Here is a 23,361-nt window from a genome sequence, read left to right as displayed (position 1 = left end):
ACTCATCTTAATTCCTTTTTCATGCCCTTCCCCTCTCTCCCTCCCTCCCCCCTTCTTCTCTTGATTCCCTTCCCTTTTGCAAAAGATCTGTCTCCTTACTTCTTATTATCTGTTATTTCACTCTTTACTTATATTTTGGGTTTCTTATATGAGAGAAACTGTGTGATATTTAAACTTGTGTGTCTGATTTATTTCCTTTCATTTTATTTATTTCACTTAGTATTATGGCCTCAAGGTGCATCCATTTTCCTACAAATGATTCAAGTTTATCCTTTTTTATAACAGAATAGTACTCCATTGTGTATAAATACCATATTTTTTTTTAATCCATTCATCTGTTGGTGGACATATAGGCGCTTCTAAGACTTAGCTCTTATGAATTGTGCTGCTGTAAACATGGGTGTGCATGGGCCACTGTACTATGATGTCTTTATCTCTTTTGGCAAGATATCTAGAAAGGGAATACCTGGGTCAAATGGAATTTCTAGTTTTGGTTTTTTGAAGACTCCCCCTACTGATCTCCGTAGTGGTTGTATCTATGTACATTCCTGCCAGCAACGTGGAAGAGTTCTTTCCCCCCACATCCTTGCCAGCATTTGTTATTTGATTTCTTGATGAGAGGTATCTTTTTATTCCAGCATATAATGCTGCTTTTTTTTTTTTGTACAGGGGATTGAACTTGGGAACTTGCACTTGCGAGGCAGGCAGTGGAACCACTGAGCTAAATCCCCAGGCCATAATGCTTCTTTTAAAAAATTTTTCAGGTACTGGAGAATGGACCAGCCTTTGTGTTCATCTCCATCCCCAGCACGCCCACCCTTTTAAAAATTTTGTGTCCAGGATGGGCTTGAATTTGTGATCCTCCTGTTTCAGCTTCCCAGAGTGCTGGGATTAGAGGTGTGCACCACCATGCTGGCAAGACTTCCTTTTAAAATATAGTACCTTTTCAGTAAAGAATAAACAGGGAAAATCAGAAAAAGATACAAGTGGTACTTGGATGTGACTGCACTGAGGCAGGTAGCCAGCAGACAGGGCCCAGGGCTGGTCTGTGAGTGAGCCGTCTGTCGCTGTGACAAAATACCTGAGACACGACTACAGGAGAAAAAGCGTATTTTGGCTGCTGGTTTCAGTGCACTTGGTCCTCTTGCTTTTGGCCTTGGTGAGGCGGGACAGGGTGGCGAGAGGGAGGCAGAGGAGGCCTGGCACCTAACAGACCTGGGGAGCAAAGAGTCAGGAAAGGGCCAGCGTCCCAGGGTCTGCAGCAGGGCTGCACCCCAGGGACCTCACTTGCCCGCCAGTACGCCACAGACTGGTGACAAAGCATATGGCCCTCAGGCGACACTTGCAATCCAGGCTGCAGCAGTGGGGAAGGGATGTTCTGGTGGCCGCCCCTGCCAGCCAGACTGCATAGGGCCGAAGTGGGGCTCCGCGTGTGCAGGGCGGGTGTGTGTCCCCACAGGCAGGGCATGACCGAGGGGACCAAACTTGCACAACAAACTTTTCTTCTAATCCCCTCGTACGTGAGTCCCCACTGAACCCTAAAAACAACGAAACGAAAAACGAGAAGAGGAAACCCCTCCGCTAAGAACGACCACCCCTGTACAAACGAGGAGCAGAGACCAGGAGCCTTGCAGCCTTGTTCAAACCCAGATCGCTGATTCCAGAGCTGAGCCCGGTCCTTTGATACAGGAGGAAAGGTGCTGAGGCTGCTCAGCTGATGATTGCTACACTCTTCTGCCTTTAGAGTATTAAAAACCAAAGAGCTTTCAAAATCAAGATCTGGAGGTAGGGGCTGAGCTGTGTCCCAGCACAGAGAGGAGGGCTGTGTTGAGCCCACCGAAGTCCTCTTCCAGGCACGTGGCCTTGGGTGGGTCACTTATTGTCGCCTCACACATCGGCAGGGGGTTTTAATAAGATCGAAATATTGGTGCTATCCTGTGATCTGTGCGTGACACCTAGTACACAGGTAACAAATGAAAATTGCTGCTGCTGGTAATTTTCAACAGGCTACCAGGGGGCTGAATGAAATAAGGCTTCAAGCCTGAAAGAATGCAGTGGGGGGAGTCGCGTCGTTCCAGACTCTTCCTCAGCCGCGGTTGATGACAAAGCCAAACCAAAATGGTTTGGGTGAAACAAAACAATATTTCTTCAGCTCACGAAAGAAAAATGGCCAAGCAGAGTTTGATTCAGTCTTCTGTGTCTGTCACAAAGGTGAATGGAATGTCACCAGGACTCGGTTCCCAGCACCTGGGAATTGGCTGTGGCCCGGTCCTGCCTTAGGCTAACAAGATAGGTTTCAGCCTGAAACTAGGTTCCGGTCTATCGAGGCCTAAGCTGCAGCACCCTAGGGCACCCATAACACGCAGCCTCCCCCAGGGCACTGGCTGGAGAACACGCGGTTTGGTTGGCTAGGTGCAAGAGTGTGCTTTCCAGTGTCTGCTCAGCCTGGAGGGACTGTGAAGAGCTGTCTCAGTTCATTCAGCTGCTGTCACAGAACACCCTAGAATGGGTGGCTTGCAAGCCACAGAGAGGAGTTGCTCGCATTTCTGGGAGCTGGGAGTCCGGTTCCGGGACCGAGTTGCATGGCGTCCCCACTGCGGGTTGCCAAGATATTGCTGAGTCCTCAGATGGTGGAATGGCGCAGCTCTCTGTAGCCTCTTTTATAAGGGCACTGAGACTGTTTGTGAGGGCCCTGCCCCATAACCTGATCACCTCCTGATTCTATCACCTTAAGGGTTAGCATTTCAACATCCACACCTCCACAGGCAGGTACCTGCAGAAGAGCACCCTCGTCAGAGGCAGGAGGAAGCTGGGCAGGTACAACCCAATGCGTGGCCTCACCCACACGTTTCAGGAAGCACGAGGGAGCAGTGTCACCTGCCCTTAGGCTTTCAGGAGCGAGAGAAGGAGTGATCACTTCTGAGCTCAGTTTTACAAGGCCAGAAGCTCACCAATTGCACACGATACAAAGACATTACAAGAAAAAGAGAACAGGTCATGCTCGGATGACCACAAGGTAGAAGGACTCGTCCTTCCCCTCATCTGTGGATGGCAAAGTTCTTGTGGTTAGAACCCGGCCAAACTGCAGGACCCCAAACCTCTCCTTTAGGAGTGCCTGTTTTCTTAATCTTCCTTAAACTGTAATAAGAGTGTCCTATACCCCACCTAATCCACCCGATCCTTTGAAGTTGGATGCTATCTTTAGTCCCATCATACAGATGAAAGTTTGGAGCCTCAGAAAGGTGATGGTGGTTGCTCAAGGCCATCCAGCCGGTGGGTGGCAGCCTCCTTCTGTCACACAGCTTCCTCCCCACAGATACCAATAGATGAGAGAACTGAACAGGGCTGTGTTGCTGTCACCAAGTGCTACTGCACCGCACTGGGTCCCTCAGAAGGACAGATGCACCTTCTGGACTGTGACACAGGCTTCGGGCGAGTGGGGACATGCTGGCCACCAGCCGAGACACAGGAAGAAGGACAGACACACTGCAGGCAGGAGAAGCAAGCAGGCTGCCGTGGGTGGCAGGCGGCAGCCACTAGCCCCTGTCTTCCCTGCTCAGCTAGGACCTGTCTGTCCCTGAAGCTGCGTCCCCAGCTGTGTGTGGCCTGGCGCCTGCACAGATGGGGCCTGGGGCGGCGTGATGGCCGTGTGTGCATTTTCCAGCAGCTCCTCTGCTCCTTGAGGGTGCTCCTGCTCCTGCCTTGGTGGAGACCGGACTGCCTTTTCCTCGGAGCACCTTGTAAAGCATAGAGGTTGGTCTTTCTTCGTTGCCCCAGGAACGCTGGAAGATGGCAGCTTGTGACAGACCCTGCTCCAGAGAGAAGGCACAGCCGGCGTGGCAGGGCTCCCCAACCCTCCGCAAGGTGTCAGGGGAAGGCGCTTCACGCCACCATCGCGCCATGGCCTTTTCCTGTGCTGCCTGTGTTAGGATTGATTCCGCATTTCCTTCGAAAAGACTGGCTCTTTGTAACATTGACATCGCCTTCTGTATCCACACCCAAAAAACACTTTAAAATGAATATGTGATAATCGAAGTATGCAATGATCTAGGCATCCTCCGATCCCCTCTCCGGTGGCGTGTGCACTTAGTGACTTAATGAGGCCCTGTGCCCAAACACGAAACGGGCCAGGGACTTAGCTCTGGGTGGAGAGAAAGCCACACAGACCCCCGCCCCAAGAAAGGGATTTTTATCGATGACGTAGGCTGAGTATAGGTGAATGTAAGTATCCCGAGCATGCTGAAGGTATGCTAGGCTATTTGATGGTATATTAAATGTATTTTCTACTTACAGTATTTTCTTTTTATGGTGGGTTTATCAGGACAGTGGAAGTGGAAGAGAGAGGTTGAGATTTATCATGAGGAATTGGAGTCCGCTTACAGATGATGAAGGTTGATGAGTCCTAAAGTCTGCAGGAGGACAGACACTGACTTCCAGTGTGAACGCTGCAGGCTTGAACCCATGTTTCCATGCAAGGCTGAAGGCACTGATGCCCCAGTCAGCAAGCCAGAAGTGCAGATTATATTTTTTGTTGTTAATTTTTTGAGATAGGGTCTCACTATGTAGCCCAGACTGGCCTTGAACTCACGGCAGTCCTCCTGCCTCAGCCTCCTAAGTGACAGCTGGTCAGCACTTGCATTCCCAGCCTGCATCTCCAGGGCCTGTGTGGGGTTTTCCTAAGGCTCTTCAGAGAGGGCTGAGGGGAAGAGACAGCCCAGAGAGGTCCTGGCCCTCCACGTGGTCTTAAGCCAGTTAGTTCTGCCTCTGAGCCATGGTTCGTTCTTTGTAAAGTGAGGGCGTAGCTGGGTTACTTGCAATGATAGCATAGGGGCAGATATTTTTATTTAGATGTTAGACTAATGCAGAAAAAAAGAATAAGATAATGAATACTCATACCATCAGAATCAGCCACCATGTAAGAATGTATAATTGTTTCTGCTCATTTTTTTCTCCTTGAAATAAAATCTTACAGATAAAATTTGACAGATAAAATTTGACAGATAAAAGTGAATCCCCCAGGCTCCATGTTCAATTTGGTGCTTTCCTTTCCCTCTATAATTCTCTGATGAACATTTCCCAAGGTGCTTTTTAAAAATTAAGAAATAAGTATTGTGGTGTTGGGGATGGAACCCAGGGCCTGGCCTTTGCTAGGTTAGGCCTCAGCCCCTGGGCCTCACCCCAGCCCACTTCCTGAGGTGATTTTCTCTCCAGTCTCCCACACCCTCCATGAGGAAGGCCAGGTGGGAGGGTGGCAGACGAGGACACTGAGTCCCAAGGGCACATCGTTGCTGGCCTCTGGTTCTCTGCCTCTGGACAGTGCCCCCCAAGCCGGGGGCCCTCACCGTGTCCGGGGAGAAGAACGCTGCTTCTGGTGACAGGAAGTCCGGCTCAGATGGTCTCTACGCCTCAGGTAGATGGATGGTTGGGGTGAGAGCCCTGGCCAGAGGCAGGAGCCTGCCAGAAAGACAGGGGACCCGGTGGAGTGACATGGCAAGGCCCTGGCTGGGTGCCACATCGTCTTCTTCCTTTTTTCTTACATACTTTGTCTCCTTTTTTAGAGCTGGATTAGGTTCACAGCAGAGTGGAGTGGAGAGCGCAGAGACTTTCTGTGTCCCCTGCTGCCCTCCCTGACAGCCTCCCTCACTGTCACCTTCCCACCAGAGCAGTGTCTGTTTTAATCCATGAGCGTACATGGACACACCACCGTACCTCAGAGGCCAGAGGCTACATGACACCTCACTCTTTGTGTTCCGTGGGTTGGTGGAGATACACAAAGACACAGGGATCCACCATTGTGGGATCAGTGTGTTGGTCCCCTTTCTGTTACTCTGACAAAGCCCTCCAATAATCAACTAAATAAGAGGAAAGGCTCATTTTAGCTCATGGATCTGGAGGTTCCAGTCCATGGTTGGTTGGCCCTGTCGCTGTTGGGCCTGTGGTGACACAGTCCGTTGTGGCATGAGCACGTGGCACAGGACACTGTTCACCTCGTGGTGTTAAGTGAAAAGAGGTAAGAGGAGAGCTCGAGTCTCCTCAAGGCTGCACCCCAGTGACCTAACTTCCTCGCACCAGCTTCCCTTATCCTAAACGTCCCACCACCTCCTAGTAGTGTCACAGGCTGGGCACCAAGCCTTCAACACACGGCCTGGGGCCATTCAGCATCCAGACTGTAGCACTCACATTAGCTGGTGTCACTGACTTAAACCCCTGTGCTCCCCATGTTTATGCCTCCCCTTATTTTAATTTTAATTTTTGGAGTACTGTTAGACTTACAGGAACACTGCAGGGACAATAGCAAGAGTCCCTGTGCACCTCCACGTGGCTGCTGCTTCCCTGGATGTTAATGATGATCAGGAACATTTGTCAAAGTGTGAAGCTAACAGTTCCTGATACCAACGAAGCCCTGGACTACTGGACTTTTGCTGGTTTTTCTGCCATGGTCTCTTTCCATTCTCTGCTCCAAACCAGGATCTCACTTGGTATTTATTTTTGTCCCTCTGATCAGTGTGAGTTTTCTTGTTTGTTCTCACACTCAGTCGGGTGTGTAGATGTGTGTGTGACGTGGAAAATATCTTAGGCCTCCAGAACTGTTACGGTGAAGCAAGAGCCCATTTCTGGCTTGGTGTGAGCCGCTTCTCTCGGTTACCTGCTTTGCTCTCTTCCCTTAGTCTCGAAAGGCTGTTTTCTCAGAAGACCTCGGCAGGGCCACTGCACACACATTTCCTCAAGGGTTTCACTTTCTTTCCTGAACTGGCACAGGGTTTGTTCTCAGGCTAGATGGTTGCTGCTTCTCCAGGCTTCCAGCCAGCAGCTCAGTGCATACCTGGGCTGTCTGCGTCACCAGGGTCCCAGGTGTGTTTGTGGGTGCTGCCTTGAGACTGGGGATGTCTGCTGGGGTGTGCTACACACCAAAGCTTTTCTTTGTTTCTGTTTTTGGTCTTGGGGTTTGAACCCAGGGATGCTCTAACCACTGAGTTACATCCCAGCCCCCCCCCCCCGCCATTTATTTTGCAATACTAGGAATTGAACCCAGGGCCTTTGCATTTCACTACCCCCTCCCTTTTGAGACAGGGTCTTGCCTAAGATGGACTCAAGCTTGCGATGGATTACAGGCCTGTGCCACCATGCCTGGCTTTATTTATTTATTTTATTTATTTTGAGATAGGGTCTTGCTAAATTGTCCAGGTGGGACTGGAACTTGTGATCCTTCTGCCTCAGCCTCCTTCAGTGCTAGGATTACTGGTGTGCACCACCATCACACCATTGCTTTTTAGCGCCAGGCAGTTTTGACAGGTTTCCTCCTGAGTAATCCAGAATGTCCGTGCAGTGGCGAGTTTAAGTGCAGGTTGGGTGATGATGCAGACTCCAGAGCGCCATTGTGCTGGGTTGGCCCCCGAGGGACGTGTACCGGCCCCTCTGCTCAGTGAGTGCCGTCCCTGGGCCCTGCATCACACACTTGCATCCTTAGGGCTCAGCAGGCCTGGCTGCTTCCCTTAGGGGCTTTCCTCATTGGTCCCCTGGCCTGCACCCCAGATCTCAGTGGTATTTGCTGAGGCTGCCAGGCACGTGTGCACAGAGGGGAGTAACAGCAGATGTTCATTGGACTCTCTCTGTGGCAGGTCTGATGGACTCGACACTTGCCCTCATGTGCCCGCGACCCAGCACTATTGTTATACCGTGTATGTTCAGTGCTGTTGTGGTTTAGACCTACAGTATCCCCTAAGGCTCCTGTGTGCAGAGGTGGGGCCTGCTCAGAAGAGGTGCAGCACTGAGGTGTGACCTGGAAGGGTGTCTTCTCGTCCCAGTATTCCAGACAGCTAAGTTAGTTAGAAATTATTAGAAGGCAGTTGGACAAAGCTGGGCCCTCAGCATAGAAAACAGTTGAGGCACATTATATGAGGGGAAAAAGTCCTACACTCATACACTTCCCCTAGGGATAAATAGCAGTGATTAATTCTAAATAGGCATCAATCTGCCTAGCCCATTTTCTTTCTGGAAATTCCTTGTTCATTCTATGTACGCATGCTACGTGACTTGTTTCCCCATTTGATCTCCACTTAATCAGTATTACCTGGGTGACTGTACTTGCAATCTTATTGGTTGGTCATGGTTTTGTCCCACCTCAGGCCCACCCTGTAATTTTCCATTGGGTCTTATAGTTTTGTCCCACTTTGCACGCACCTCACCCCATGGCTTTGCCCTATAAAACACCTTTGAGAAGTGGAGTGGGTGGACAACCCACTTTCCGGTCCCCCTTCTGTCTCTCTTAGACAGAAGCTATCTTGCAATAAATTCTTCCTACTCTTAACCTCCGTTGTTCCTAGAATTCATTCTTTGATTTTAGAGAACATAAACCCGCGTTTTGGATGTCTAGCAGTGTGGGAGTTATAATATTTCATTTGTTTGGATTACTTGGTGCTCTGTATCACCAGGCTCCTCCCCTCTTGCTCTGTTCCATGGCTACCATGCTGTGAGCAGCTTTGCTCTGCCAGGCCCTTCCCAGTGCTATTTCTACCTCGGAGCCAGCCAGTTATGGCCTGTGCCCACTGAAACTGTGCCTCAAAATAAATTTCTCCTCCTTTAAGTTGCAAGTGTTGGGTATTTTGTCCCAGTGATAGGAAAGTAGCTAATAAAAATCACTGTTTTATAGCTGGGACAAAATCCATGACATACACCAACAGAGGAGGAAATGATTACAGAGACTCACGGTTACAGAGGTTTCAGTCCATGGGAAACTGGATTCAAGGTGGAAACTGGATCATGGCAGAAGGGCCTGGCAGAGGAGAGTTGCTCTCCTTATGGCAGCCAGGAAGCAAAGCACAGGGGGAAGAACCTGAGAAGAAGGGGCCAGGGACTGCAGTCCCCAAGGTCATACCCCCATGACCCACCCAGGCACTCCCAAGAGTGTGCTTCACCAGTCCTCTCGGCATCTCTCAAGGCAATCAAGTCAACAGTGAAGATTAACATCACAGTGAGAACCCAGGCAGTGACTGCTGTCGGTTCACTTGTTCTCCATCCTGTGGGAAACCTTCTCATACCACCCTGCTTCATTTACTGATGTGTTCGTCTGCCTTTCCCCTTACTGGGCCATGATGTCAGCTCCATCTGCGCAGGACTTTGTAATAGTTGTTATCATTAGAGTTACTGATCTCCAGGACCCATAGAAGCTATGTGGGGAAGGAGGATGATATCAGGGTGCATGCTGTGCCCCTACCCTGGGCTACAGGTCAGCCAAGATACCTGGCGTTCCCTCCTGACCCTACCAGTCACCTTACAGGACACCGCAAGAGGCTTTCCTGCTGACAGAGAAGCACAGAAGTCCCCTTAGCCACTGTGACACCTTCCCTGGTTTCAGTTACCTATGGGCTACTGCAGTCTGAAAATGTTAAATGGAGAATTCCAGAAATAAAGAATTCAACTTGTAATCTTAAATAGCTTCTATTATGGTATATTGTTACGCTTGTTCTATTTTATGTTATGGTTAATCTCTTCCTAATTTACAAGTTAAACTTTGACAGGTATTATGAATGTGTCCCCTGCAGATGGGGGGCTGCTGTCCCTCTCTGTAGAGCAGTCGTGGACAGGGACTGTCGGTTGAATATCCTCTTCTAGCTGCTTCTCTCCTGCTCAGTTTGCCCTGTGTAGTGGCCCACTTCCTCAGGGGGCAGGTGTCTTGTTGGAGGAGCCCCCAGCTGGGTCCCCTGTCTCCTCTGGGAGTGTTTGAAGCTGGCGTGTGACCTCTGTGCTGTGTTTGAATCCAGGACAGAGCCCCACATGGAGAGCTGCGGCTCTGGCTTCTGGCCCAGCCAGTGTGCCTTGCAGCGTAGCTCCAGAGAGTGAATTCTCATCTCTCACCGCAGGTCATCCACCCGGCCGGAAGTGGCCAGCATAGAGCCCCTGGGCCCCGACGAACGCCAGTGCTCCCAGAAAGCCATAGTGCAGGCCCGGCTCACACAGCCCACCCGGCTCACCAGCATCATCTTCGCCGAGGACATCAGTAAGGGCTTTGAGTGGTGCTGCGGGTGGTCCGTGGGTGGGGGTGAGGGACAGGGAAATTTGCCATTGAGACCACTGGTCACCAGGGCTGCTGTAGCCCAAGCAGTGCCCCTCCCACCCCTCACACCTACGCATGGCTTCCTAGACTCCTAAAGGAGGGCCGGGGATTTAGCTCAGTGGCACTGCTCCTGCCTCACAAGCACAAGGTCCTGAGTTCAATCCCAAGTACCAAAAACAAAAACAAAAAATTCCTAAAGGAGTTTTGATTGACTGGTATCAAGGTGAATAAAATTGCCCCCATTTAGGGTGCTACTTGTCCTTCCCCACATTTACTGTATTATGGTTGTAAAATACAGTTGTCCCTCGGTATCCAGGCAAGATTGGTGACAGGACCCCCCTCCCATACCATGATATGCAGATGCTCAGGTCACTTACCTAAAAAGCCACAATGCTGGTGTACAATCTACGCACACCCTCCTGAATATTTTAAAACATCTCTAGGGTACATAAAACACCTAATACAATGTAAATGCTCCAGAAAAGTATACTGTATTGTTAGGGAATAAGGAAGAGAAAAAAATCTTTACATGTTCCACCCTGTTGGAATTTTTTTTCTGAATATTTCCCATCTGTGTTTGGTTGGATCTGAGAGTCTGGAATGCAAGAATACAGAGACCCAACTGTACTTACAAAACAATGTAATGTTCTCTTATGTTTTTCCCCACCTACCATGATACGCTTTACATTTTACTATGGAATTCTTGTTATTGTTGTCCTTTGGCACTGGGGATTAAACCAGGGTCTTGAACATGCTAAGGAAGGGCTCTCCCACTGAGGAGCACCCTGCCCCTGTTATAGAACTATGCGTAATGCTGAATTGTGTTTCTAACAGGAGATTGTCCTATAAGCATTCCATTATACTGGGCATTTAGAAGGTTTTCATATGTTCATTTCAGGGTTATGTGCAGAAACAAATCTTTTTAATACAGAGAGCAATTTGGAGTTCTTTTGTTCATTTCCTCTCTAGGGCAGTGTCCCTGTTTTCCTGGGTCATGGTATATGAAACTATTTTTTTGAGATGGGGCCTGACTACATTGCCTACCCTGGCCTCCAACTCCTGGGCATGAAGAACCCTCCTGCTTTAGCCTTCTGAGTAGATAGAACTACAGGTGCACATCCCTGAGTATGTGCATGGTTTTTGACACACAAGGTCATGTTGGTTACCAGTGAAATATTACTGGTGCACAAGTATTTTCATGTGCTGCCTGGAGAATGAGCAGAATAGTTTGGCATCACATGCTACTGCCCTACACTTAAAGGATCCCCTCAGTGATGCCACTTATGTGTCTTACTTACGGAGCAAGTGGGTGCATTCATGCGCCCCTTCTGAGTGTGGTTGGCAAAAGCATCAATAAACAAGAAGCCTGCAAAGGTCAGTGCAGTCTCTGATCGCAGTGCAGACACAGGGCTTCCAAAGAGGATTATCTCCTGGATCTTCAGTCCTCATACTCATGTAACTTCCTAGTTACACTAAACAAATCTACGTCCAAGCTGTAATCGTCTCTGGTGGGCAGTGGAAATGTCCCAAGCCCTTCTGCCCTGTGGCTCAGGTAGATATCTCCAAGGGCCGTGTGCTGGGCTGGTACCTGGCATCCGAGGGTGAATTCAGCTCTCCAAGCCCTGCGGTAGTGTTGTTTTGTTGGCTGCTCTAGTCTCCGCGAGAGACAAGGCCACCTGGGATTGGAGACCCCCGAGGTCTGCAGTGCTGACCCCTCTCCCTGTCCCTGCAGCCACGGGCCAGGTGCTACGCTGCGATGCCATTGTTGACCTTATCCATGGCATTCAGATTGTGTCCACCACCCGAGAGCTCTACCTTGAAGATTCCCCACTGGAGCTGAAGATCCAGGCCCTGGACTCAGAAGGTGAGCGCGTACGTCCCCTGCCCCACCATGACTGTGGCCTCTCTCAGTCACTGTGTCCTCTCACATCCAGCCAGGAAGGAAGTTGGTCCTGGGGGCGAAGCTAGAGAGATAAGAAACACCTCCAAGGTGGGACTTGTGCTCTTGAAGCATCAGGCCAGGACCATTCCTCGTGCTCTGTGTCCTCGAAGCCCGGCCTGTGCGCGCGGGGGGTTTAGTCGACCCTGGGGCAGACTTGGTGCCCTGACAGCAGTGGTCCTTGGTAAAGCTGGCTCAGGAAGCCCATATTCTGGGCAGTGGTGGGATGTGGGTGTGGCCAGCTGGTGACTGCTCTGTGACAGTGGGAGCTGTGCTCCTGCTCCGCTATCCTTCCCTCCACTCACCAGCGTCAGATGGCACCTTGTTCTATCTAGGCTGCGATTCTCCTAGGCAGCCTCCTCTGGTGGTTGGCAGACTGTGTGGGCTGCAGCCTGACCTCTCGGTAAGGGAGGCAAGGGAGCATGCCAGCTTTCTGTTGCTGTGACAACTTGCAGGAAGAAGGATTGATTTTGGCTCGCGGTTCCCAAGGTGTCAGTGCCTGGTTGGTTGGCTTTGTTACATGCAGGCAGAAGATGAGGATAACATCACAGCAAGAGCCATGGTGGCGGGAAAGTAGGGCATGGGAGGAAGGGTCCGGGTCCCCTTGGAGGACACCCCGCCTGGCAGCACACCTTCTTTCCATTGGGCGCCATCTCTTAGAGCTCTGCCACCTCCCAGTAGCACCACGGACTGTTGGTGAAGCCTTTGGGGGACACTTCCACAAACCCTAACAGGGCACTGCACTGGGTAGGTAGAGATTCTTATGGCAGGAAGTAGAAGTCAGGGAAGAGGTATCTCTCCGAAGATGCTCTTCCCAGACTCCAAGCCCCGATGGAAGGTCGCCTTGTCTTCAGAACCTTTCCTGACTGCTCTGCCTACTGTGTTCTTTTTCTTACATTCTTGTTTATTTTCTAGATAGAGGTTTCTTGGCCTAGGTGGGGGAGAGTGTCCTCTGAGAGGTAGCTGCCCAGTGCACGATAGGATGTTTGACAGCATACTAGGCACTGCCTACTAAGTGCTGGAGGGATTCCCCAAGTCAGGACAGTCAAGAGTGTCCCTACAGACAGAACGTTTTGAAAGGGAGAGGGCTGTCCAAGAACTTCGCTGCCAGAATTACTCAAGTAATGCTTACCATTTGAGTTCAGTGAAGCCAAATACAAAATGTCATTCACCAGAATGTACTCACCATCGATCTCCTGACCAAGGCCTAGATCGATCCCTAGAAGAGAATCTTTGCTATAGAAATTTCTGACATGCAGAAAGATTCTTCCCATCCTTGGAAAGGTCAAAGTTAGAGATGGATTTTTTTTTTTTTTTGCTATATGATTGCATTTATCTTTTGAATGCTTGATGATGTTAAATGTATTTATTAATGTTTTGCCTCTGAATCTCTGTTCTTATGTGCCATATCTCAGTGATCAGAGATGACTTATACAAACAAAAGTGCATGTGGCTGTCTCTGTCCATACAGTAATAGTGAGTGCAAAATCTGCTCACTTTATTAGATGCTGTTTTGTCACCTATCCAGAGGAAATAAAGAAGCTTAAAAAAGAAGGAAAAGTGTTTTTACAAAACTGATTTCCTTTCGATCCTTGGTATCTCAAATAATTAGTTGGTTAAATATTTTTCCCTTTCATTTATGTTGTCACGGCTGGAGAAATTATGCCCAAACAGCACAATTTACCAGTAGTAGCCTAGGACCTGACATCGCACTTTGGAACCAACCTGACATAAGTTCCATGCCATAATCTGACTTCAAAGCAGCAGAAAATAGTGTGTTTGGATTTTAAATCCATACTATTATATCACTCAAAGACTGACATGCATTTTCTACAATTGTGTTTACTCCTACTAGTTTTAGAAAGGTAGGTGATGATATATGTCAAGAATGTAAGATTTTTAAAAATTTGTATTTTAATAAGTTTTCTTTGCAACATTAAAATACTGCAGTCAACCTAAAAAAAACAAAACAAAAAGAATGTCCCTACATGTGCCCATATTCCCGGCCAAAGGGAGGACAAATGACTGATTTTGAGCCTTTGCCAGAACTTTCCTTCCTTCCTCCATGGACTCATTTGTCAGACGAGCTCCTTAGCCTTTCTGACAGTTTCCTCATCTGGAAGACAGATTGGGATGCTTGACACGGTGACCACAAGGATGTGGTGAGAAATCTGCAGCTGGCGTAGCACTGTGTGCGTGCTCAGTGACAAGGGCTGTCTACAAGTGGGTATTGTCCGGGTACCATGGACACTATGGAGCACAGAAGGGCATAGCCTCTGCCCCGAGGACCTCAGACTGGGGGAGACTATGTATAATCAAACTCATATTCATATGTATGGGTTATCTCTCATCTGAAAATCAGGATCTAAATTGAACCACAATCTAAAGCTCTGTGTGTGTGTGTGTGTGTGTGTGTGTGTGTGTGTGTGTGTGTGTGTGTACTTTCCTAGGGTGGAACTGGAGGACTGCACATGCTAGGCAAGGACTGTACCACTGAGCTCCATCCTCAGCCCCTTTGAAAATTTATTATAAGATGCAGACTCACTACGTTGCCCAGGCTGCCCTCAAACTTCTGATCCTCTTGCCTCAGCCTCCCAAGCAGCTAGGATTACAGATGTGCGCCACCGTGCCTGGCTTATTCCAAACTTCTTAAAGTACGCAAAAGCTCTGTGCAAAGATCCCCAGATTGGAAAGACTCCAAAATCAGAAACATGTGGTTCCGACAGTTGTGGAGGCTGTGCACAGTCAGAGTGCGGAGACGAGAGTTGGGTGGAGCCCACCTCAGGGAAGGCCGGTGCAGGTGTGGAGGACAGGGGTCGGGACACGTGTGCCTGAAGACATGTGCTGTAGGCGAGCCTGGAGGACTGTGGGTGGCCAGGCGGGGTGGTGGTGGAGAGGGCAGGAGGCAGGACAGCAAGTGTCCTCGGGGTCAGCTGGCAGCTCACCCTCAGTGCGAAGCAGCGTGCAGTGCAGTGAGGAGACAGAAGCTGCTTGGCGGGATCGGGGGCGGGGGGGTGGTCACTGGCTGTTCTTGGAAACAGAAAGACCAAAGTCCGAGTCCACTCTCGTGGCAGTCGTTCTTCGGGGTACTTTATGTGTCCCGTCACAGTCCATTCCCTGCGGTGGAAAGCTGAAGGCACAGAGTGAAGTCACACACTTGTACGGCCCTGTGTGTGTAAGTGCACCCACACAGAAAAGGTGTGTGGTTAATATGTAGCAGAGCTCCAGACTGGCCCAGACTTCATTCACCCTTTTGGCCAGAAGTCACCCAGTTTTTCTTGTAAGAGGCTGGAGAGTGAATATCACCCTGTTTTGCGGGTCGTACTCTCTCTGTTGCCTGTGTTCAGCTCTGCCATTGCAGTTCCAGAGTCTGGGCAATGTGTCAGTGAACAGATCTGTTCTTGTTCTAATAAAACTTTATTTATGAAAGCAGGCAGTGGGCCAGAGTTGGCTCCAGGGACCACAGTCTACCAGTTGCTGCTCTTGACCGCTCTGCCCCATTTCCAAACTTAAGTCACTTAAAAGAATTATTTTGTTGAGATTTATACACCATGAAATTCAACCATTTAGAGTGTACAATTCAGTGGCTTTTGGTGCACCCACAAAGTTGTGCAATCATCACCGTCACATTTTAGAACTTTCTTATCACTACAAAAAGTAACCCAAATAACAGTCACTCTCATTCTCACCCCTTTCCAGCCCCTGCAGCTGTGTCCTACTTCTGGCCTCTTTCCATTTCCCTATTCTGGACCTTCCATATAAGGCACATACAATGCAAGCAGCCCTACTTTTGCAGTCTTTTGTGACTGGCTTCCTTCTCTGTGCCTGTTGTAACCTGTTGGTGCCACATTCCTTTCTATTGCAAAACAATATTCTGTAGTGTGGATGGACTGTAGGTTGTTTTTCCATTGATAGTTGGTGGACCTCTGGTGCTTTTCACTTGTGGACCAGGTCAGTTTGTGTACGAGTCTCTGTGTGGGCCTGTTTTCAGCCTTGGGTCGACGCCTATGAGTGGGTCTGCTGGGCCACATGAGAACTCTGTGCTGAACTGAGGACTGCCCCCCTTTTTGCAGAGTGGCTGCACCGTGTCACCTTGCCCCCAGCTGTCCATGAAGGTGCCAGTTTCTTCAGGTCCTTGCTAATACTGTTATTGCCCCTCCTTCTTGAGTCTAGTGGATTGTAAGCCACTTTCTCCCCAGGGTGTTGGAGCTGTCAGAGCAGAAAGGTGGCTGACCTTGGCCTATGAGGGCCACGAAGTGTTCAGATCACAGCCCATGAATGTCTCACCAGGGGCTGGGGCTGGGGATGTCAGGTTCCATCTCCACTCAGCATGGTGCCTGCCTTCTACTGCTGGGCTTTTCCTGGGCATTGGTGCCCTGCGCCACAGTGCCACTGCAAGCCCTTGCCTCCTGTGCACAAGGCCCTGGGATCACCCCCAGCAGAGTAAGGGAAGAGCAAAGGTGATGTGGTCTTTGAGGGGGTGCGTACAGTTCTTACTGGGCTGGATGACTTACCTGACATGAAGGCCATTGCTTGTGTTTTGTCTCTTCTGCACGTACTGAGGCACAGGTGCCTGCACACACTGTCTGCCTTCTCCTTTTGCTCCACTGCTTCGTTAAAACACAAACCAACAGACACCAAGCCCGTGCCAGATGTGTTAGCCCCATGTTGGGCTTCCAGCCTCCACATCTGTAAGCTTAATGAACCTATTTCCTTTATAAACTACCCAGTGTGATAGCCGTCCCTTACTGTGACAAAATATGTAAGAGAGTGAACTTAAGGAGGAAAGGTTTACTGGGGCTCACAGTTTCAGAGGTGTCCGTCCATGGCTGCTTGGCTGCTGCTTTGGGCTCAGCATGTCATGGCGGCGGCAGTGCATGGCGGAGGAGGCCAGTTCACCTCATGGAGCCTGGATGGCAAAGAGAGAAAGATGAGGGGCTGGGGTCCGAGTGTTCTCCTTAAGGGACGCCCCTATGGGCTTCATTTCCTTCTACCAGGCCACCTTCTGCACTACTGTCTCCCACCAGTGCCACAGGCTGCCAACTGGGTCTTCAGCGCATGGCCTTTGGGGCATTCAGGACCCAAAGTGTAAGACGCAGGCTCAGGTGTTCTGTTAACAGCAGCAACTCTCAGACCCTCTGGCCTTTAGGCTGAGGCTGTTTGCAGAGTGACTGCCTTGAGTCCGTGTTTCCAGGATTCTTTCCCAGCCAGCCCTCATGCCCATTTGGTACTGTAGAACTGGACCAGTGCAGGGTCACCAAGTTGAGAATCGAGGTCAGTTCATTTTTCTGGACGCTTCTCTGCCTGACATTGGACTTTGGGTCCAGCAGGCGTCCGATAAATGTTTGTCTGGTCAGGTTGCTTAACATTCTTTGTGGTGCTCCTGGGACCAGGGCAGAGGCGTCCCCTGGAGCCTGGTTCCCGGGGTCCCCTGGTTAACACTGCACTCAGCTGTGAGACTGCAAGATCAAAGGTGCTGTCTGTTTCATGCACTCGGTGCTCCTGGCTGCAGTTCAAGTGGAGAGAAACCTGTGGGCAGAGTTCTCTTGGCACTGTTTTGCCACCTCCCTCTCCCTCCAAATCTGCAGAGTCCCCACAGAACACGTCAGTCTCGGGCCTGCTTTGTGGAGTGGGGACTTCCTCACTACCCGCCTTTCCTGGAGGTCAGAGGATCACAGTGACTGCGCTGTGGTCTCTCCTGGTTTGATTTTGCCAACTAGAAGTCATTCTCCCCGCACTGCCACAGGGCCAAAGGCTCAGAAGGGGCCAGGCTAGGTTCAGTGCTCAGCCGGTGCTGTCTTGACATTTTTAATGCGTTTTCTTTCGACTGCTTTCTGAGTGGAGTCCAGTGGGACGGGAAGCCTATGTTGGGGACATGGAGCCACAGTAACTACAGGCCTGCTTCCCGGCCCCCTCCCTGCCTCCTGGGATGGGCTCTCAGCCACCTGTCTCCTGGCATCTTGTCCCGGCCCTGCCTGGCCTCCCTTCCCCTTTCCTTCCTCTTGACCCTTTCTACCCTCGGACCCTGGAGGACCGGACCGTGGGGTGTGTCTACCTCAGGGTGAGTTGGATGGGGCAGGTCGTGGTGTGGCGGTCCCTGCCCTGGCCCCTGCCTGCTGCTTCACCGACAGGGTGACCTTCATCCCACCCAGCCCCCAAGGCACCCTCCCTGGCCCAGTGCACAGGTTTAAGAGTGCTTAGGGTCTGCTCTCTACAGCAGGCCACAAGAAGGGGAGAAGCCTGACTCAGCTTCCCCAGAGCCCATCCCAGCTGGGCTCTCTGGTGCATTGGCTGCCAGGAAGGGAACACAGTAGCCAGCAGTGGCTGGCTGCGTGTGCTGGTTGCAGATAGGTCTTCTGGGTGCCTCTGAGCGTCTGTCCTCACCCTGGATGACCCCAGTGCTCCCTCTGCTGGCTCCCTGCCTGGGAGTTTCCTGGACCCCTCCAGGCCTTCTGGCATTTTCATTGCGATGGCCTGGCAAGTGCAGCTGTGTGAGTCAGTGCATCTCAGAGAAGCTCGAGGACCCTTCCTGCCCTTGGAAGTGTTCCCCCTTCCTCCCCTTCCAGCTGTGAGCATGGTGGGCTTGCAGGGGAGACCGGGAGCAAAGATGCTAAAGCAGAGCTCCAGGAACAGTGCAGCTGCTGCAATGCTCAGATGTGTGACTTCCCCCCAGGCTGCAAGCCTCTGCAGGGCCTCTGCTGCCTCCACCTCCTGTCTTTGACAGGGCTGTAGTGACTGTGCCAGGCGCCTCACTGCGGGTGCTTCCTCCTCCTGACCCAGCAAACCCGCAGCTTGGTATTTTTGTTCCTGCTTTATGGAAGACACCAGTGGGTGGAAACCCCCAGGGCAGGTGTGCAAAGCCTCGGGTGGACAGGAATGAAAGGGGTGAAGGGAGCATGGCGCCCCCATCGCTGGCACACAGTACTTGACACCTGCAGGTGAAAGGAGGAGAGGCTCATCTTGGCTCACCTTGGGTAGAGGTTTGGTCCATGCTCAGCTGGCCCCAGGCCAGGGTGGCATGGCAGAAAGGTGGAGGAGTCACCCAGGCCTGGCAGTGGGAAGCAGAGAGAGAAGGGCGGTGGAGGGAGACACAGCCCTCCAGGTCACGCCCCAGTGAGCTGGCTTCACCTCCCATCCTGTTTCGCTGTAAACTCAGCAGTGGACCAATCCCCTGACGAGTGTCACGTACCCCTGATCAGGTCATCTCCCAAGGCCCCACTTATGAGCCACGAGGCTTTGGGGGACATCAAGAAAAACTGTAACAGCTGCCTCCAGGGCTTTCATACTGAATTCCTCATGACCATTTCCCAAACTGTTTCAGTCATGGGGGAATCCATCCTTGTCCTAATGATTGGGCTACAAGGTCAGCATGCTTGGCTCTGCCCGAGGGTGGGCCTTAGGCCAGCTGTGCTTTATGGGCAACTGTTTCAGCTCACTGGCCAGAAGAAGGTTCTCCTGGTCAGAGGTTGGGGCAGAGGGAGGGGCTGGCCTGGAGGTGGTGAGTTCCTTGTCCCTGGGGTATGGAAGGAAGGTCTCGCCCTAGTGATGGGAAGCTGCCTCCAAGGGTGACAGGATTCCTGAGTTGGTATGGGTTTTGTTTCTGCCTTCCTTGCCTCTGGATGTTAAGACAAATGGCCTCAGTCAGAATGTTTTAAGGTCTGAGGAACTGCAGGCTTTTTCATTGGTTCAAAATCCTCCATCGGACCTCTAAGAAAAATAGTCTCTCTGAATCCAGATGAGGTTTGTCCTCGCTGACCAGTTGCCCACATTGGTGGGAGGACATCTAAGGGACCGTGGGCAGAGGCCCTTCCTAAACAAGCCCTGATGAGTAAGGGCAAACACAGCACTGTTTTCTGGAGCTTCCACTAGGGATGGTTTAATTTGACCTTCTAGGGCCTGGGTGGACACAGGTAAGATCCTAGGTCTGTCCCACTCTAAAGAGCGTGTGCTTCATACTACAGAAAGAGCCTTTCGAGGTCCCGAGTTGTGTCTGTTTCTGGGCTGGCCTGTCAGGAAATGTGGGCGGGGGCCATGGAACAGGATGGGTGACAGAGCGTGGTCCCCTGTGGAGAGCTGCGGCCCGAGTTTGGGCTTTGCAGGCCATCGTGGGAGTTGGGTTTGCATGTGGCATCGCCTAGGTGGAGTGATAGCTCAGAAGGCTAACAGGCATGAGCCAGGCCTTCAGAGCTCAGGCTGGCCGGGCCTGGCTCTGTCCCCCGCCCCTGGGACCCCACGAGTGTCCCAGTTGAGGTAAAGAGACAAGAACAGCAGACGCTCAGGGCACCGCCCCTCCTGTGCTCACTCACAGGCGGGAGCGCGATGGTCTTATGTCTACACTAAGCCTGTCAGGAGCAGCCAGAGGCTGGGAGGTACAGCAGGAAGAACAGGGGCTGTCACCAGGGCTGGCCTGGGTTCAAATCCCGGCCCAGCCCGTCCTGGTCACATGCCTGTGAGCAAGTGGCATCTTTCCGTCCAGCCTTGGTTTCCCCTTCCTGAGATGGCGCTGGGCATGGTTCCTGGTTCCTGCATGTAACCGAGTGTGCTTTCTCTGTCTCCTTCCCTGGCCTGGGAACTGACTCTGCTGCATTTCTCCTGCTCCATCTGCTCTTTCAGGGAACACCTTCAGCACCCTGGCGGGACTGGTCTTTGACTGGACGATTGAGAAGGACACGCAGGCGGACGGGTTCTCAGACTCCCACAGTGCCCTGCGGTAAGAGGCACCTTGGTGAGGTCTGGCTGGCTTGGGGGGACCTGGGATGGGGGACATCACGGGCCTTCATGGGCCCGGGCCCTTGCAGCACTGTCAGAGAGGAGCCCGGGACACTTCCCAGAAGCCTGCAACATTGCCGGTGACTGCAAGGAAAGGATTTCCCCTCCCCCAGGTGTGTGGGCACCTGGCTGTTGCAGGTGTGTTCTGTGGGAGCTTGGCAGAGGCTGGGACCAGCTGGCCACACGAGATGACACAGAAAACACAGTGGTTGGAGGGAGGCAGGTTTCAGCTGGGAGGACAGCCGGCTGGGCTCCCCAGCACGGGAGCAGAAGACACCTTCAGTGTCTTCACTCATTTGTGCCTGCAGCAGCCTCGCGGACTACAGCTCTCTCCTCTGTATTTTCCAACCTTAGAAACAGACTGCGAGAGGTCAAGCCACAGTCTGGAGTTGCTAAGTGGCAGAGCTGGGGTTTGAACTCAGTCCTGTGTAAATCTTCACTGTCCAACATGGCAGCCATAAGCCACCTCGCTGTTTAAATTTACACTTGGCAAAGTGAAAAGTTCACTTCCCAATGCACTGGACGGAGTAGAAGTGGAGCATCTCCGTAGCTGCGGTCCCATCTCCTGGGAGCACCCCAGGCCCAGGCAGGGCCTGAGCTGTTTTTCTCTTCTACTCCGCATGGTCTTATGCTTTGTTGAATAAGTTTTTAAGGATCACAATGTATTTTAGAGGAAGGAGATGTAATTTCTAAAAATTTTGCAACAGTTTTAAACCTGCAGAGAATTTGCCAGTCTTGTACAAAAAGTAGTTTTTCTGCCTTGTTTGAGAGCCAGTTGCTAACCTGGTGCCCAAACAGTCTTGGTTATTTTAATGTGAGTTCAGTGAAATAAGGACATCTTTCTGCATTTCTGCAGTAGAGTCATCGAAATTAGGAAATCGACACTGATGCATGCAGTGTTCAGATCTCATTCAAGGTTTTCCAATTGTCCCAATTTTGTCCTTTGTAACAATAGCAAGAAAAATTCCCACGAAGCCAGCTCAGAGTCACACTCTGCGTGTCGTCACGTGGTGCTTGGTCTCCATCTGCCTGGCCTTTCTTTAACTCTTAAAGTCATGAAGACGACTGTGCACTTCTTCATAGAACGTCCCCCGTGTCCTGTCAGACTCAGAGCTTTGTGTCCTGGGTGGAATCTTACGGACGGGACCCTCAGTGTCCCTCCAGTCGCCTGGGCTCACTGTTCCCATTGACCCATGACAGATAATGGTCACTGGGGTCCCTTGGGGGAGGTGGTGTCTGCCAGGAAGTCATTTTCCCCTGTGAAGTCCCTTCGTCACCCTTTTGTGGTTGTCAATAAGGACTGCAGAGGGCGTGAAGGGTCTGATCTCTTATTTCACCTTTAAAAGTCCAGCTCTGGGCCACGGAGACAGTGGGGACGCGTGGCACCGCCATACCCTTCTCTATCGGGTTTCCCATATGGCTGCCTCCAGGGCCAGTGTCCTTGCACCTCGTGGGTGGAGGTGCCTTCCTGAGCTGGGACCCTCACCCTCCATCTGGTTTCTGGACTAGCTTTGAGATTCAGATGGCCCCGACATCCAGGAACGCGGGTCCTACAGTCACAGACCTGGCTTTCAATCCTGGCCTTGCTGCTTCCAGCCTATGGCATCTGTCAGGGACCATGACACATCTGAGTGTCAGCCTCCTCCACTATCAGACCGAGAGTCACTGTGAGCACCTCTGAGGGCCACCACGCAGGTCGGCAGGTGGCCAGGTGCCTGGACCCCCCTGGGGCCTGGCGCATGCTAGAGACTTAGAGATTGCCCATTTCCTGCCAACTTTGGGGCCAGCAGGCCTGTTCCCTGTCACGGCGCCCTGCCTGTGAACTTCCAGGCAGCTCGGTACATAAGCTGAGTATTAACCGAGAGCCAGAACACTGAGGCGTGCCGGAACTGGGTTGTCCTAGATGTTCATCCCATGCAGCACAGGACCTCTAGCACCCGGGTGAGGCAATAAATCACAGTGTGGTATAAGCCCCAGGCAACCTGGGGAGAGCGGCTGTGTGCCCGGCAGGTCAAAGCCGTGGGCTCGTCTGTGAATGACAGATTGAGGGGAGGGACCTGACAGAAGGGATCCCTCAGTGCCCTGTGTGCCAGCCCACACTCTGGGGTGCAGGGCCCACTGAACCCCAGCTTCTTCCTGGGGTCCCATGGGCATTGCTGCCCCTCTTTGGCCAGGCCTGGGGTTGTGGGCCTGCTGCATGGTTTCTGTGGCCCCCACGTTCCCCGTTTGGACTGAGCTAGTGTTTCTCATTCATGTGTTTGTCTGATGTGGGTTTTATTTTTTTATACAATCATATGTACCTGATTTTTTTTTTCCTGTACCAGGGATTGAACTCAGGACTATGAGCTTGTAAGGCAGGCACGTTGCCACTGAGCTGAATCCGCAGCCCGTGATGTGGGTTTTAATGAAGGTCAATTCCCAGGCTTCTGATAGAGGCGTGGCTGGGCTCAGACATCTGCATTTTTCACAGGGCCCTTGGCAGTTCTGACGTAGTATGTTGCAGGGCCAGGTTTGTAGGTGGCACTATGTGGGAGTGGACCACCTCAGGTTTCAGCATCCAGAAGCCCACAAGAGGTTCCTGTAATGGCGAAGCTCATGC

The 23,361-nt window shown here is 51.4% G+C and overlaps 1 protein-coding gene across 2 annotated transcripts in view; it reads left to right on the top strand.

Moving 5' to 3' along the window:
- Nucleotides 1-23,361, top strand: part of Nup210 (nucleoporin 210) — a 100,059-nt gene that overhangs the window by 5,579 nt on the left and 71,119 nt on the right. For both annotated transcript variants that reach the window (XM_021240398.2, XM_004859991.4), the window contains exons 2-4: nucleotides 9,861-9,997; nucleotides 11,787-11,918; nucleotides 20,607-20,703. In XM_021240398.2, coding sequence (XP_021096057.2) covers nucleotides 9,861-9,997; nucleotides 11,787-11,918; nucleotides 20,607-20,703 — 366 coding nt within the window. The remainder of the gene's footprint in view (nucleotides 1-9,860; nucleotides 9,998-11,786; nucleotides 11,919-20,606; nucleotides 20,704-23,361) is intronic.

The sequence above is a fragment of the Heterocephalus glaber genome, unplaced genomic scaffold, assembly GCF_053883595.1.
Source record: "Heterocephalus glaber isolate CG9 unplaced genomic scaffold, H.glaber_assembly_v1.0 deba00000768, whole genome shotgun sequence".
Classification (NCBI taxonomy): domain Eukaryota; kingdom Metazoa; phylum Chordata; class Mammalia; order Rodentia; family Bathyergidae; genus Heterocephalus; species Heterocephalus glaber.
The sequence above is the reverse complement of the archived record's forward strand: the minus strand, read 5'-3'. Positions and strand labels throughout refer to the sequence as shown.